The sequence below is a fragment of the Protopterus annectens genome, chromosome 17.part0 (assembly GCF_019279795.1).
Source record: "Protopterus annectens isolate FY-2018-M chromosome 17.part0, PAN1.0, whole genome shotgun sequence".
In the NCBI taxonomy this organism is placed as follows: Eukaryota; Metazoa; Chordata; order Ceratodontiformes; family Protopteridae; genus Protopterus; species Protopterus annectens.
In genome coordinates, this window is record NC_056751.1 from 583,159,315 (window position 1) to 583,177,613 (window position 18,299).

Consider the following 18,299-nt stretch of genomic DNA (forward strand, 5'->3'; position numbering starts at 1 on the left):
TTTTCAAATGCTTCTCAAAAGAACTGATCAGTATCTATTCCTCCCTGTTTTTAGTATAATAAACAACTGCCATGTTGTTCTCTAAAGTATGGAGGCTTGAATAGTTAGCAAAAAAAAAAAAAAAATGCTCTCGTTTCCACAACAGTAATTAGAAGATAATACTCTTAAGGTGACCAGGCGTCTTGACTGTGGGTTGGTGGGATCCAACCACCACCACCACTGTAAATGCACTTGACAAGCTCTGGAGATTTGAAATGGCAACGACAGAGCATAGATGCAATGGGATCATTGGACATGAACTGCCTACCAAAAGCACTATTGGTTGGTACAAGGAAGCATAACAACTGAATCTGATATAAAGCTTAAAGATGTTGGAAAATCTTGTGCTGAAACAGAACACAATGAGAGAACCCAGGCAACTACTTACTGAATGATAGCATCCTCTCCAGGGGCAGAAAGGACCAAAATGAAGTAGTCTACTGTACGTTCAATAAATGTAAGAAACTGAACAGGACATAAATGGAATTTTGCAAGACTTGATATCACTCCACAGGAACAGTGAAGCTTGAGCAGAAACTCCCTTTTCTTCACTGGATGTACCGGATCTAGAGCAGTGATGAACCAATCATCTAAGTACAGGAATATGTTGGACTTATGTGGTCTCTGATGGGCTGTGGCCACTGACATGCATATGGGGGACACCCTAGGAGCAGAAGTCAGATCAAAGTGAAGAGCCCTGAGCTACCAATGACTGGGTATGTTACAGTAACTTTCAAAGTTTGTTTAAAATATTTCAGGAAAAAAAGTGTACCATTGAGAAAGCTATTGGAACAAGGAGTGACTTGATAATACAACCAGAAACAAAAACAATGTTGTGAAATGAATAAGCAGGTAGGTACAGAAGCACCCACAGTGAAGTACTGTTATATTACACGGCAGTGAAGCTATAAGTAAATTTGAGTCTGAATGCTGTAGGAGCAGTGATTCTGGAAAAATTTAGGCTATGTACCCATAGGACAACAGCATTCATAGATAACACAGAAAAAATATATTTAGATCGAAAAGGATTTGCCAACAATATTATAAGTTAAGTTTTACAGTTGGAAGAGGCAGGTTTTATTGTGGACATGAAGTAAATCATATAAACTCTTCTAAATAATCATCAATATACATAGAAAAAAAATAATAAAGGCAGAAGTAGCATTATAGTGTTCAAGTTAGTTCAAGTTAAAGAAAAGTAACAGCATTTATCTGCATCAAAAAGCCTGGTTAAATAAAAGAGCAGCAACCTTGAAATGAAAACCTACCCAAAACTAGCAAACAGCAATAATAGTGATTGGTATAAAGATAACCATGTCAACTTCAAAACAGCTTCAAAACAAATCACAGGTGTATAATCCTGGACCAAAAAATGAAATTCAAAATTTAACTATTTTTGAAAGTCCTGGCCTCAAACAGCACTCCAAATGTCAGCAAAATTTTACTTCAAAGGAAATTAGGATTAGATAAGTGTGAAAAAGTAAAACCAAATGTTAAAGTGGCTGCAAAATCCTTGCGGAAACCAAATAATAGTCAAAACCTACAATACATGCACAAATGCAGAAGCAACTTAATTAATTCTGTATACATCATTGTGGACAAGGGTCGCCTAACAGGGGCTCCCTTTGTCCACATAAAAGTTGCTTCTGGCAGGAATTAATTTTGGCAAAACTAAAGCAGCTAAATGATAGTGGTCCTGGGAGGGGACCTTTGTGGTGGATTAAAAATTACATCAATGGCAGATAAGCCATAGTTAAACAGTGCAAAATACCTTTCAGCATTGGTCTTTAGAGTGTAATTGAAAACAATTATACAAAAATTATGTAAATAATCTTCTCTTTGGAATCCAGCACTATAGTTATACTCAGTGCATAAGAAATGTATTTACTTATTGTTTTTGTTTTCTCGGAAACTCCGATTGGGCACAGGCCTCATTTTCACTGGCGGCCCAGAGAGAAATGCTTCATTTTGCAGAATAATTAGAAGGCAGTTATACAAGATTTACATAATAAATGTATATACACACTGTACATACATACATAGAATTGTAATGATATGACAGTTAATCAGAATTTAATAGACGCACATACATAGAATAGTAAATGAACACACATAAAAGAGTAATGATATGACAGTTAAAGAAAACATGATAGTTAAAACAAGAATTCAGTAAAATATCAGTTAATATTAACCTATAGGAGTCTATTTTCAAATGGAATTATCTGTAAATAGATAACCGAGTAGGGGACAGTGAAGTAATTATAGGATGTGGATGATTACAAATTATGAAGGAGTATCGAGGAGGCCCAAGTAAAAGGGAAATAGAGATAGTAGTGGAGAGGGGTAGATGATGGTCAGATACTTACAGTCTGTGAAGAAGTAGCTGTATTGTGGACAATTACACACAAGAGTGATGACAGTAAGGGTTTGGAGATTATTCAGAAACATCACATATACGGTGCTGGTAACTGAGCAGGTGGGACTTCAATTGAGTTTTAAATGTTTTAGGGCATGTTCTTGTCATATTGCTTGTGAGATGGAGTTCCAGGACTTAGTAATGTGATGAGACAGTAGTAATTTGCCAGCAGAATTGTTGGGTTTGGATACATGTAATGGGTATTTGACCAATTAACATAGTGGCCTGGAAGGGTTATATATTTGCATGAGGCTGGAGATGGACAGAAAGTTGTTAGGTTTATACCTAATGTTATGGATTTGTGGAAGTTGTGAGTGAGTTAGAGAGTGTGTGAATTCCAGCTACTGTAATTACTTTAGGGTGGTACAGTGGTGTGTTCTGTTTGGAAGGTTGACAGCAAATCGTGGTAATTTGTAGTGACACTGCCCAAGTTTCTTTAGCAAGGTCACTTGAATGTTGTTAAGGATGGGTGCAGAATACATTAGAACAAGAGGAGAGAAGAGGCAATGTGTTTTCTTACAGTGACTGAGAGGAAGGATTTGACTCAATAGAGAGAATGTAGTTTTTGGTGTATTTTTTTCACTCATGTTACTTGTGTAAAGGCATACTACCCTGGCCATCCATAGACATCCACTACAGGACATCAATTCTCCCTGGTAATGGGCCATGTAAGAAATGATCAACACCCCTAAAAACATACTGTGTATGTTATTGGGACACTTTTGATCAACATCTCTAAAAACCTTGTTCGAGATATTTGGGATTAGTAAAAAAATTCTCTAACTCACTGTTCCTGACCCACATAATGCACAAATGCATTCTTTCTTTTAAGTGGTTACATTTAAAAGTCTGAGCCTCTGGTTAGACCTCTGTCTTCCATTTTCATACCACACTAAATTGCTACTTGAGGAATAGCTTAAAACTGCATATAAGATAATTAGACTTCTCACTCTTACAGGCAAGAATATATAGGTGTCCTGGCTAGACTATGCATATCCACTCATCTTTTTTGGTTCACCTTTTATTGCTCCTGCTAAATTCAAGACATTTGCCCCATACCCTGGCACAGTACTAAAGGCCCTTAACCCTACATTACTGGCAAAGTATGCAAATGCAAGGCCCTTATCCTACACTGCTGCACAGTATGCAAGGCCCTTATCCAACAGTGATGCACAGTATGCAAGGCCCTTAACCTACATTGCTGCATAGTATGCAAGACCCTTACTCTACACTGCTGGCACAGCATGCAAGGCCCTTACCCTACATTTCTGGCACAGTATGCAAAGCCCTTACCCTACACTGCTGCACAGTATGCAAGGCGCTTACCCTACACTGCTGCACAGTATGCAAGGCCCTTACCCTACACTGCTGGCACAGCATGCAAGGCCCTTACCCTACATTGCTGACACAGTATGCAAGGCCCTTACCCTACACTGCTGGCACAGCATGCAAGGCCCTTACCATATATTGCTGGCACAGTACGCAAGGCTCTTATACTACATTGCTGGCACACTATGCAAGGCCCCTTCCCCACATTACTGGCAGAGTACACAAGGTCATAACACCAACATTGCTGACACAGTACACAAGACTGTTACCCCACATCCCTGGCACAGTATACATGCTTACATTATACTAGTTACATACTGCAGTCTTCCTGGTCAGATACACAGAATTAGTAAAAAGCTGTTATCAAAGTTGGCATAAGCTGGGAGTTATTATTTTTTCTTTCTGCAGTATGCTGACAAACTTATCTTTGTTGACCAGATTAGTCATTCTTGCCTACAGCTGATTCTTGGGGGATACCAGGCAAAGATTAAACAGTGAATTCCATACTGTAGGGTTGAAACAGTGTTGCCTTAAAGTCTTAAATATTTAGTTCATTTTGTATTTGGAAATGTAATTTCTTCATTGCTTCTTGAACAGGTTAATTATGACCAGTATTCATGAGATTGTTCTACATGAAACTACAAAGAACTGGTTATATCTTCCTTATTTATGTTGCATGCCATAACCTGCACCTCACTACTGTATCTAGCCCATTCCCATGCCTGCAAATTATTCCTGTATTTACCCTGCTGCCATAATCTGGCTTTGTCCCTGTATTTACTCTGCTGCCATGTCTGTCTGACATTCCTGTATTAACCCTGCTGCCATGATCTGGCCCTTGTTTCTGTATTTACCCTGCTGCCATACCTGCCTCTCTTTTCTGCATTTACCCTGCTGCCATGCCTGCCTGATATTCCTGTATTAACCCTGCTGCCATGACCTGCCCCTTGTCCCTATATTTACCTTGCTGCCATGTTTGTTTGACATTCCCGTATTAACCCTGCTGTCATGATCTTCCACTTGTTACTGTATTTACCCTGCTGCCATGCCTGCCTGTCTTTTCTGCATTTACCCTGCTGCCATGCCTGCCCATCATTCCTGTATTAAGTCTGCTGTCATCACCTGTACCTCATTCTTGTAGCTACCCTCCTGCCATGCCTGCTCCTCATTCCTCTTTTTAACCTGCTGCCATCACCTGCCCCTCTTTCCTGTATTACCCTTGTGCCATGACCTACTACTTGTTTCTGTATCTACCCTGTTGCTGTGTATCTGCCTCTGTGCCTTGTTTTTCTTGTTACTATTAGCTGCTATCAGCCCTGTAATTAAATGAATATCTTTGATTGCCATAGATTGCTCATATTAATGCTGTATATGTCTTGCTATAGTCTTTGAATTATTTACTTATTTAACTGGACCACTAGGCCATTTTTTCAATTCTGACTAGCTACAGCAAAATTAATTAACAGTTAGACATGAATACAAGGACATTACTCTATTGTATTTTTGAGACACGGTTGTGAGGTCACCCACTTTGGGTTCAAACTACACCTTCTACTAGGTTTTGGTAACTGCACCACAACATTTTTACTTAACTATGCATTGTCGCCTCACAGTAAGATGTTGTCCCATTCGATTCTCAGCTACAGCGTCTTCTGTGTGGAGGCATACGTGAATGGGGCATGCCTTTGTTGAAGGTTGTGCGTCAGGGCTGGTAACCCGGTACGTAAAAATCCACTACCAAACATTAGCGGACTGGAGTTCCGCTGTGGTGACCCCTAACCGGGAAAAGCCGAAAGACACAAACAAACACAAACAAACTGAGGATAATCTGGAATTCATTGTGCTGTATTCAAAGGTGAGAATGCAGTGTAACTGCTTTTAATGATCAAGATTAAGCCATTTGTAAGTTAAGGTAACCGTGATAAGAAATACTTTCACTCACATGGAAAGCCATCTTGCCCTTTTTGCAAGGGTGCTGTGATGCCCTCTTATTTCTCCACCAATCAAGAATATGCAGATTTTATGCTGAGTATTCTGCAGCCTTTGTAAATTACAGTTGGAGGTAACAGAAATGATGGGAAGGACTTATCTAAGTGTAGGAAGCAACTAATTTTCTAAGGCTGCTCTTTGGTTGCATTCATAGGTTCATGGGTTCTTAATAAGCTAATGGCCACACAGACTATTGAGGACCTCAGCCACATCACCCAATACTGCTGGAAGACTAACAGTGCCATTGTTACTGCAATCCCCCTTGTTATTACTTTTGTTTCTTTGACAACTGCTACTTGTCATATTCACCTAGATGCCTAGTCTATGTTAAACCTGTAATCACTTTATTTCAAATATTGTTTGTAACTCTGCTATGACCAACTTTGGAAACTTAAGTAAATATTGTACATTACACTCTGCTTGATTGTACATTGCACCATGCTTTTTCTCTAGAATGTATATACAGTTTTTTTCTATGTAATTAGTTTGAAATGCTCTGTTATTGGTTACACTTTTCTATGTTTTATTTGTAAAACGTTTTGTATTTCACCTGGGATAAGCCTGAAATTGGTCAGTATTGATCAGTATACTACCCCCCTCATCATCATCTTTCGACTGTTCCCATTAGGGGTTGCCACAGCGGATCATCTGTTTCCATTTCTTCCTGTCTTCTGCATCTTGCTCTGTCACACCAACCACTTGCATGTCCACTCTCACCACATCCATAAACCTTATCTTAGGCCTTCCTCTTTTCCTGTTACCTGGTAGCTTCATCCTTAGCATCTTTTTCCCAATATACTCAGCATCCCTCCACAGCACATGTCCAAGCCAATGTAATTCTGCCTCTACCAACCTGGGCTGACCCTCTAATATACTTATTCCTAAGCCTGTCCACCCTCATCACACCCAGTGCAAACCTTAACATCTTTAACTCTGCCACATCCAACTCTAACGCCTGCCTTTTTGTCAATGCCACTGTCCCCAACCCATATAACATAGCTGATCTCACTACCCTCTTGTAGACCTTCCCTTTCACTCTTACTGGTACTCGTCTGTCACAAATCACTCCTGACACTCTTCTCCACCCAGTCCATCCTGCCTGTACTCTCTTCTTCACCTCTCTTCCACATTCACCATTACTCTGAACTATTGATCCCAAGTATTTAAACTCATCCACTTTCGCCACCTCTACTCCTTGCATCCTCACCATTCCTCTATCCTCCCTCTCATTCACATACATATATTCTGTCTTAGTCCTGCTGACCTTCATTCCTCTTCTCACTAGAGCATATCTCCATCTCTCCAGGGTCTCCTCCACCTGTACCATACTCTCACTACAGACCACAATGTCATCATATGCAAACATCATAGTCCACAGGCACTCCTGTCTGATCTCGTCTGTCAACCTGTCCATCACCATTGCAAATAAGAAAGGGCTCAGAGCTGATCCTTAATGTAATCCTACCTCCACCTTAAATGCATCTGTCACTCTCACTGCAGACATCACCGCTGTCACACTACCCTCGTACATATCCTGTACCACTCTTACATACTTCTCTGACACTCCCGACTTCCTCATACAATACCACAACTCCTCTCTAGGCACCCTGTCATATGCTTTCTCTAAGTCTACAAAAACACAATGCAGCTCCTTCTGATCTTCTCTGTACTTCTCCATCAACACTCTCAGAGCAAACATCGCATCTGTAGTGCTCTTTCCCAGCATGAAACCATACTGTTGATCACTAATCATCACACCCCTTCTTAACCTAGCTTCCACTACTCTTTCCCATAACTTCATGCTGTGACTGATGAATTTAATCCCTCTGTATTTACTACAGCTCTGCACATCACCCTTATTCTTAAAAATCGGTACCAAAACACTTTTTCTCCATTCATCAGGCATCCTCTCACTTTCCAAACTTTCATTAAACAATCTGATTAAAAACTCCACTGCCATTTCACCTGAACACCTCCATGCTTCCAGAGCTATGTCATCTGGACCAACAGCCTTTCCATTCTTCATCCTCTTCATACCTATCTTTACTTCCTCCTTGCTAATCCATTGCACTTCATGATTCACTATCCCCACATCATCCAACCTTCTCTCCCTCTTATTCTCTTCATTCATCAACCCCTCAAAGTACTCCTTCAATCTGCTTAGCACACCCTCCTCGCTTGTGAGTATGTTTCCCTCATTATTCTTTATCACCTTTACCTGCTGCACATCTTTACTAGCTCGGTCCCTCTGTCTAGCCAATCTGTACAGGTCCTTTTCTCCCTCCTTAGTGTCCAACCTTTCATACAACTCTTCATATGCCTTATCCTTAGCTACCCCCCTAAACAAATATAAATAAGTAATAAATACATAAATATCTGCATGTTTTTCTCTCATTAAATGTTCTCTACTTGATTGTACATTGCACTGTGCTTGTTCAGTAGAATGTATACACACATTTCTTTCTATGTAATTAGTCCAAATTACTGTTATTGCTTACATTTCTGTACTTTTGTTTGTGAAATGTTTTGTATTTCACCAGGACTGAGCCTGACATTGGTCAATACTGATCAGTACACTAATAAACACATGTAAATAAATATATCTCTTGGCATGTTTTTCTCTTATTAAATATATTTTTAGAGCTTTTCTTCATGGGCTTCCCCAGAAAAGGGGTCTTGCATGACCCAGTTGGACCTTCTCGGTAAGCAAATGCAAATAAATAAATAAATTATTTAAATAGATTGCCCCCACATATCCTGGGAACAAATTTGCAGTCATTCATCTAGTCATTCAAAGCGTTTTTCAGTTTTATATAGCTGAAGGGGTTAGAAGTTTGCTTAATAGACCTAAGTTTGGGGTGGGCAGATCAATATTTTAAATATATGTCTAGAGCTACACTGTTGGCAAAAATGTTAACCTAAAGGAGAAAGTGCTTTCAGACATGACCCCACAGTCTCTGGCTTAGGTCCTTATCAATTAGACACTGGTGCATGTTCACTTATAAGAAGACAATCATCTGAGATTTTTTTGTTGCAACATTCTGCATGTGTCAGCTAAATGTTAACAGTCAGTCATCCCAAACTCCCATACAGTTATATTTTCTGGAATACAATTGTCAGGTCTTGTAATGCTAAACTTGCCTTTTAACGAAGCTGAGGTGCTTACAAAAAAAGCACAGGTCTTACCCAAGTTAAATTTAAGAACAAGCTGTTGCAAACCCTGACAAAGTTGTGCTTGGTGACTGTTGTAACAGTTTCCTCATATCAGTTGCAAGTGGGGAACTTCCCTGTGCTGAGATGATTCTGCCATCAACATACAGGAGAATATTAGTGCTACAGTTGTTTAACACCAGACAGTTGATGAAAATGTTACATAGTATCAGGCCAAGGACATAATTTTGTAGTACCCCTGTCCAGACTGTTTCTAGATAAGAACCACTTTGCCCAATGACGACACAAAATTATTTCTTGCACAGATAGTTATAGAATTACTGTAGGTATGTGGATACAATCCATTCAGTAATGGCTCACTACAAATATCTTCTTAAATGACTGACTCAAACACCTTAGAGAGAGACCCTCAGACATAGTACCAGTAAGCTCCCCTCTATCCACAGCTCTATGAATGCCGTTGGCAGAAGCAGGAATGCTCTAGTTGTGTTGTGGCTCTTTTGGAAACAATGTTGGATATCACTGACCACTGGCATGCCTCTATGTAAACCTTTAATTGGTAGGATGTTGCCTTTTTAGCTATCTTTGCAAAGCAGACAATACTAATTGGCCTATATGCTGAGTATTTTACAGCCTTTGCAAGTTACAGTAGGCTAACTTCTAGAATTCTGGAAAATTCCTATGTGCTAAGGATGAACAGGTAATGCATTTCAGAGATACCAAAGTAAAGATGCCACAAGCACAGAAGTGTCTGTGCCAAAGTCCATCAGCCCCTGCCTTCTTATAGCTTGGAACTTATCATAGCTATACGTTTATGCTTTTCAGTGAGACATGACAGAACTGAACATCAGGAGTAAAATAAAAATACCACCTGCTATGATATGTCTTTAGTGTTAAGGGAAATGACCAAAGAGATGCGAGTAGTAATTTAACTTCATCAGCAAAGCATTCAGATAGCTGTTTGGAATACTCTGAATGCTTTCCATCAGTGACTATGCTGATGAGTTGACAACACTTTTGCATTATGCGTATAACAACTGTTTGCTTTTGGCTTAGGTTACGAATGAAGAGGACTTGTTTACTTCGTTAATAGATAATTATAAATGTGGTGTTAAACACAATTTTAAAGGAAATACAGTTTATGACAGCATTGTGGTTGCTAGTGCCACTTGTTCTTGTTATAAAATCAGATCATAAGAAAGAAAATAAAGTATGTAAAATAAAAAAAATGCATTTTACCCATGTATATGTATATATATATATAAATACCTTTACTGCAGGAAGCATCCATTCTTCTGTATTAGCAGAGATAATGGCAGCCTTTTTTGCAACACCTGGTATAAAAAAGAAGTAAGTGTAATGAGAATGATGACACATATCTATAAGGCTGTACACTAATTGTTAAAATAATAAATTATTTTAAACTGCTTCAAGAAGAAAAAATGTCATTTTTAATTAGTGTAATTACATGAATGGCTCTGTACTAATAAAATGCAGATCTGTACTGATTATCTGCTGTTTAGTTGTTGCCAATGTGAGAGGTTAATTCATTTAACCTTGAACAGCAGGTCATCGCTCTCAACTTCCTGGAGCAAGAAATCTGGACAAAGCAATAAATAATGGGGGGGGGGCACAAAAACAGGGACAATTGTTAAATAGTGTTCTTATAAATTTAGAAAGTTGCTAGAATAACAGGTATTGCATTAATGTGCGTTTTCTGAAAGGTATGATATCTGCAACACAAATGTCCGTCATTATTTTCTGACTTCAGTCCAAAAAGACTTACCCAAAAAACAAAGATTTTATGAGAAACAAACTAAAAACATGAGACAAAAATCTGGACATTCTGTGAAAGCCTGTACAGTTGAGAGATATGCAGCAGCTAGCTAATTGAGCCCATTGCTTCCTGAATTCTGCTAAGTGAGGAAACTGCTTGCTTCTTAAGAGCTTCTTTCCAATATCCTCTGCTAAAAACACAGTTCATAAGATATGCAACGTATGGCAAATGATGTGAGTTACAAAAAATGTAAAACATGAAAGCTGTTTGGTAGAAAATGGGCTACAAACTGAAACTGTTGTTAGTATCAGTGGTCTATCTGGAGGTACTCCTTTAATAAAGTAACTTTATGAAAGAAAAATGGTATTGATATTTTATATTTTATATAGCTCACTTGTTAAGGAGTTTTCCAATGATATATGGCAAGATGGGGTAGCAAACTGCTGTTTTGTGATATTGGAGAATCTATGCAAACTACACAAATAATATGTTCATAGTATTTCAAAACAATATTAATCTACAAAACAGTAAGTGTTAGATATTAAGTATGTTTGGCAACATTGGCTTCCTTAATATTTTGTATAAGATGACATTATTTGTTCACCTGATCATATAACTTTTCTGAATTAATGTAGCTATGAAACTATAGCTTACATTCATAACTGCTTTATCAAAAAACATTTATATCTCAGAATGTCTTCAGCTGCGGTGGTGCAGTGGTAGCGTTGTCGCCTCACAGCAAGAGGTTCTCCCATTCGATTCTTGGCTGGAGCACCTTCTGTGTGGAGTCTGCAAGTCCTCCCCGCAGTAGAGTGGCGTTCGAAAGACATGCGTGAATGGGTGTGCCTTCATTGAAGGTTGGGCATTGGGCTGGCACCTCGGCACCATAAAAATCCACTGCCAATCATTAGTGGACCGGAGTTCCGCTGTGGCAACCCCTAACCGGGAAAAGCCAAAAGAAAAACAACAACATCTCAGAATGTCTTTACATTACCAACCATATTTTAATGTTATTATTTTTTTTTTTTTTTACTAGCACTCACTGCTTGCATACACTATCTCCAACATAACAGTATTGTACTCAATTTTACATTATTAATGTAAACATGGAAAATAGCTACTTTTCATAACTTCCCAAATACTCCTTACTAACTCCATCTCTGTACTTCCCACACTGGCTGTTTCATTATGCACATTTAACAAACTGTGTCAGCTTGTAGATGCCACCTTACTTGTCTTAGTTTTATGTATACATCTGTACCAGGACTTCAGAAATTAGACTTTGAAAACACTGATAAGCATACTCTTCCAAGAATATAGGGAAGTGTCCTGTAAAGATGAGTATGCTTTTACAGGATGCACAGGAGGCAATGATGCGGCACTTAAACAAACTAACTGTTCTTATGTTTAAGTTTTTAAAGTGCCTACAAACTAACCATCATACAAATAACATAAAACAACTGATAGTAATACAGAAATTATTATTTGTTTTTAGAGAATGGGCAACCTGCACCTCACCACTCTGACTGGAGAATGAACGTTCTCCAGCAGGGTGCTAATGAACACATAATGCTCACTAAAAAATTAGTCTGACACTTCACAGCAGCAGATTAAACTGCCACGGAGCTGAGACTGTAACGGAGATAACAGCCAGCATTATTTTACACTCACTAAGCAGTACTTTTGCTGTTTAGCATGTGTAAAGTTAATACACACAAAAAGAATTTTAAAAATTATAAAATCGTGTGTCTAAGTAAGAATGAGATTGAGCGAGACATTATTTTCACTCGCTAAGCAGAGTTTTTGCTATTTAGGGAGTGCAAAATTAAAACAAATGGATAAATAAAAAATCCAACAGTGTGTGTGTGTGTGAGTGTGTGTGTGTGTGTGTGTGTGTGTGTGTGTGCTCGTGTGTGTGTGTGTGTGTGTGTGTGTGTGTGTGTGTGTGTGTCAGTGAGTGTGTTGATGTTTCTGTCTGCGTGTGTTGAGTGTATGGGTACTTGAATATATGAAAGCAGAAGTGTGTGTGTGTGTGTGTGTGTGTGTGTGTGTGTGTGTGTGTGTGTGTGTGTGTGTGTGTATACATACATATCTGTATACACACATACATATATAGATAGATAGATATATATAGGTGGATCTAGTACTTATGGCTGAACGCATAAATCACCGAAATGCAAACAACTGAACACTAACCAACGAAAACACACTACAACAAAAATACATTCCACCGACTCACTAATCACCGAAAACAACACAATGGCGGATACTTTCAGCAAAACCCGAGCGTATCCCATACTGTCAGCACAGAACATACATTCCGATGTATACAGTTCACACTTGTGCTGATAAAGAAATAAAGACAGAATTCAGTCCACAAAGTTTTACTTATTCATTTTAACCAGATAATGAAGTGTAAACACAGTCCTGTTCAGCTCATATTTGCAAAAGAGTAGCAATTGCTTTTACGTAATCAAGGGGAGTGTACTCTTCTCTACTGGTGAACAAAGTCTGGAATTGCTCTTGCTGAGGAATAAGGGCCTTTTTCTTTGGAGTAGGTGGGCATGCAGCAGGCATCCTACACCGTACTTCATCCACCCTGTACTGTTCATGGTTAATAGCCTGCAAAATGCTGTACATATCAAGCAAGTGCTTCCCTGCTATACACCAAAGCCTCCTGTGCCATGCTTCAACAGCATTCTGGGTCCTGGGCAGGTTTAACTCATTTAACACACTGATGTTCCAGAATTGCACAGGAAATAGTGGAGGGAATCTGATAGAATTTGTAGTCCTAGTTTTAAGGCATCTAGGCTTCCTTATCAAATACCAGTCCTCAAACTACTTTGAGCGGCTTGCCTACTACAGGAAATTGCTCTTTTAACAGAAGAAATGTGTCCATGACTTTATCCTCTGATAAGAAAGCTAAGGTTGCCAACTGACACATTGTTTGAAGTGAATGTCTGAGTTGTATAGCAAAGCCAGTCCCAAACCCTGAATTTTCCACCAAATGTTTCTTCCAAAATGGAAGAAACAACCCTTGCACACCACTCCACTAATATTGCGGTTTACGTTCTGAAAGGCTGCAGGCTCAAAGTCACACAAGACAAATGAGATCTCTAGATGTAGTTTGCGGTCATTAAAGAACTCAAAAATGCATCTCCACATTAAATTGTATGCACGTAAGGACTTCTTATTCATTAAGCAGTACATTAGGGGTACACTCCTGCTATAAGCACCGTACTTGACAACACTATGAATGGTGTACACTTGCCTACATTCTGCAACTCTTTTTAAGTAAGTACCATCCATTAACCATATCTTTGTAACTGTTATGTCTTGCAAAATTGGGTCTGTTGTCAGCACTAGCACCTTGATATGATTGCTCATATCTTCACAGGACTGTTTTAGAAATACACCATTTTTCAGTGGGAAATGGGTTACATCAAAGTTGAATAAATCTAATGCAATACAATTTATGTCACGTCTTCCCTTAGAACGGACACGGTTAACAGTTTGAAGCACAGATCGTCTGTTAGGCAAATACGGTGCAAATTCCAGGGAAGTGGAACCTACAGCATCGTCCAGAATGACACATGGTGTATCTCTGGAAAGGGATGCCCTTTGCTTCAACTCTGTTCTAATGCGGTATTTTCCACTTCTTGTGGTTCACCTGCGTGACAATGCTCAACGGATTTCACAAGCTCTTCACATTGGCTACAGAGATAGTGATGGCTCTACCTTTACATTTACTGGTAATCTTATACTTTCAAAGCCAGTATCTGCACGTTTTAGTCTTTTTCTCTAACTGGTAGACATATCCATCTAATACCAGTATTTCTCCACCTCGTTGAGAATTTTCAGTTTTGTAACCTTGTCCCAGGACACCGGGCGCTAACCTACACATATCAGCCATGTCTCTTAGCATGGTAGTACTTGTTAACTCACAATGCTTTGATATTTGTAACCTTAATGACTGTGAATTACCAGATGACCACTTAATTGCACTCTGCTGTTTTCGGTGATTAGTGAGTCGGTGGAATGTATTTTCGTTGTAGTGTGTTTTCGTTGGTTAGTGTTCAGTTGTTTGCATTTCGGTGATTATGCGTTCGGCCAGAAGTACTAGATCCATATAGATATATGTACGGGTGTATGTTAAGACAGAGATTGATTGAGTCATTTACATTTAAAGCATGCAGACCTCTCAACCTCTTAGCTCAAGAAATCCAGACAAACCCTAAAACCACAGTGTGTGTGTGTGTGTGTGTGTGTGTGTGTGTGTGTGTGTGTGTGTGTGTGTGTGCGTGTGTGTGTGTGCACGCACATGTGACAGACACAGAGATGCAGAGTGTCTAGACATTAAATACTTACCAAATTTGTATTTTAGATGTAAAATACTCTCTCCAACAACAGTTAAATATACTACAGCAAGTATGAATCATTAGGCCAAGGAACTATTTTACATCAAAAACATTAAAAATATATATAACAAAAAACAAAAAAAAACAAATACAAAACAATTTAAGAGATGGCCATTCTCTAAGCATAATAATGTCATCCAGGGTGTGTAATACCCTTCCGGAGTGTACAGGCCCAATGCCATAGGCATCTGGCCTCAGAATACCCCTGAGTGGGCTTTATTTACACAATAACATACACCTGTTGGGCATTATTACTTCCTTATAGTATTAAAACAAATAATACTACACAAATTAAATGATAACAAAATCATCAGGTAAAACTACCATATAACCAGAAATAAAGTGTTGCTCAGTAAACACGCAAGAAGGCAGAGATGAAGGTAGGTAGGTCAGTACCAGGCAATAACTAATCACTACAAGCCAAAACTTAAGGGATACATTTTAAAACCCACTTAAATCTACTAGATATGAGTCTATCCAGTGCCATCCTGGCAGATGTTTCAGGAGGTACATCCCATTGTAAGAAAAAGATCAAACACTCCAATCATCATCCAAGATTGCTGCACATTGAGTAACAGCTTAACACTAGCGCTCCCACTGTGAAAACAGAAACTCAGCAGAGAAGGCCAGTAAACATTTGTGTTTATGGGTAAATTTCAGTAACTGACTAGTAAGTCTACTGCCTCAATGCCAGGAAAAAAGAAATACAGAGAACCTGGAAAAAATCAGCTACAAAAGGTGAGGAAGAAACACTGAAAGGGGAAAGTTCTGCAGCTGTTCAGCAAGAAGCAGTGTCCAGACATGACTTCCAGTAACCTACAGGAAAATATAAGACAACTGCACACAGACCTGGTTAAAATAATGAAACACTGATGGAGTATATCAACACAAACAAAAGGACTGGAAAATGGAAGATGCTTTAAAAAGATAATCACATTAGGTGATAAAGCTGCAAAAATTAGAGGATGAAATGAAGAAAAGACTGGCTGAATATGAGAGTGCTCAGGAAGAGATGTTTAAAAAAAATAATAGAATTAGAGGACAGAGCACGTAGGGAAAACCTGAACTTTTCAGCTATACCAGAGAAGCTGGAAGGAACAGACTGCATTAATTTTATGAAACCACAAATAAGCAGCTGGACTGGTATTCCACAGCAGGAGTTGTTAGTTGAAAGGGCACATTGTGTGTATGCTCCAAACTTACATTGTGTGTATGCTCCAAACTTGACTATGAGAAAGTAGCCTAGACCTTTAATAGTAAAGATACAATCCTACCAGCAGAAGGAGCTGATTCTGTAGCAGAAGGACAAAATACTAAAAGGGGCAGACAACAGTGCTTGTAGAGAATGATTACTCATTGTACACCAGGCAGAAGAGGAGTAAATTAATTCCACTATTCAGGGAATGTTGAGATGCAGTTGTGAGATTCAAACTGCTGTACCCAACTGTCTTCAATGTATTCTTCCCTGGAGGGACAAAATAAATTTTTGATGAAGTACATGCTAAGGAGGAAACACAAAAGTTTGTCCAACAAAAAGGGAGCTGTGAAATAGAAGGATATACTGTTTCTTGTTCTTTTGTAATAAAGACCACAGAGAGAAAGAGTGAACCTTGAAACTTTTCCCACTGTTTCAATAGAAAATGTTGGAGAAAAGGAAGGGAGCAGGAGAGTTGAATTGAAGAATTGAGAGTACGCTGAAAATGACGCAGAGACAGGACTTGGGAGATGGAGATGAACAGTAATTAAACCAGTAACTTAATGTGGGATTACAATGGAATAATTATATTTGTGAAGTATGACAGAACAAGAAAATCTGGAAATATTGGACTTTTTCAAAACTTGTTGGACTTGTGGGGGACTGTAAAGTACATGCCCTACTTCAAGTTATTAATGTTTGGAAAAAATGCTTTGGAGAGGGGAAGAGAAGGGAAAAGTTAACTGTAAGTAAGAAAACTGATTTTTTTTTTCCTTTTTAATAGTGCTATTTTTGTGGTATATGGTTTTCTTTGCATCCTATAAAGTTTTCGCAGTTATTTTTAAGCGAAATGGGGATTGTAAATAGGTGCTGCTGTTCATCCCCCCTTTCTTCCCTTCTGTCTTTCTTCCTGTTCAGGTTTAAAAAATGTAGGCACTGCAATGTTAAAAAAAAAGCCTGGTTAAACAGCATGAAAATAGAAAAAATAATGTGCTTTTTCTCATTCTTGCATGGGAAAATGACTGGATTAAGGACCCAAAACAATTCGAGAACTCTAGTAAACATGTACTGCACCCAGGCAACCCCTCTATACCTAACTCATGCCCAAATAATACTCCCCAGGAGACTGCATCCATATTTTAATTCCTACTTCATTGATACTATCAGTAAACTCACACAAACCCCTCAGTCCACAAACCCACCTGACCCCTCCATCCTCCAACAATCCACTAACCCTTCTAATTCCCCCACTCCCCATCAACAAAGTAACACTTTCTCTCTAAAACCTATACCCACCTATTATATAAAACACCTACTTCAGAAGCTGAAACCAGGCTCCCCTTAAGCTGATAACCTACCTCCTGTCTTCCTAAAGATTGCAGAAAAATCAGTAGCTTATCCCATCTCCATCCTGATCAACCATTCTGTCAAAGAATCTACAGTACCCACAATTTGGAATCAATACTTGATTATACCCACTCATAATGGAGTAATTCTGCAGACCTATCCAAATACCGACCAATAGCAATACTACCTCCCTTTCTAAAATACTGGAAATATGTGTACACAAACAAATCCTTGACTACCTTACCCAAGAAAACCTTTTAACCTCCACCCAGCATGACTTCCTCCCAAACCACAGCACCACTACAGCCCTCTTATCTTTTACTCACCAAATCTCACTTGCTAGAGAAAACAACAAACTAATTTCCTGCCTCTTCCTTGACCTTTCTAAAGCTTTCAACACTATCTCTCATCCTAAGCTCTTAGCTAAACTCTCTGACCTCAGCCTTTTTAAACCATTTCTTGGTTCTCAAGCTACCTATACAACCAACAGCAATCAGTCAGATGGCTTTCCTCTATACCTCTGTCGACCCATCAATATGGATGTCCCTCAAAGATCAATACTTGGTCCTCTATTGTTCACCATCTTTATAAATCATTGCCACACTTCCTGCCCACACT

The 18,299-nt window shown here is 38.9% G+C and overlaps 1 protein-coding gene across 1 annotated transcript in view; it reads right to left on the reverse strand.

The window, feature by feature from the left end:
• LOC122791466 (NACHT, LRR and PYD domains-containing protein 3-like) overlaps positions 1-18,299 on the reverse strand; it is a 772,530-nt gene that overhangs the window by 713,674 nt on the left and 40,557 nt on the right. The window contains exon 2 of the mRNA XM_044059210.1: positions 10,214-10,278. Within this exon, the coding sequence (XP_043915145.1) occupies positions 10,214-10,235 (22 nt within the window). The 5' untranslated portion in view covers positions 10,236-10,278. The remainder of the gene's footprint in view (positions 1-10,213; positions 10,279-18,299) is intronic.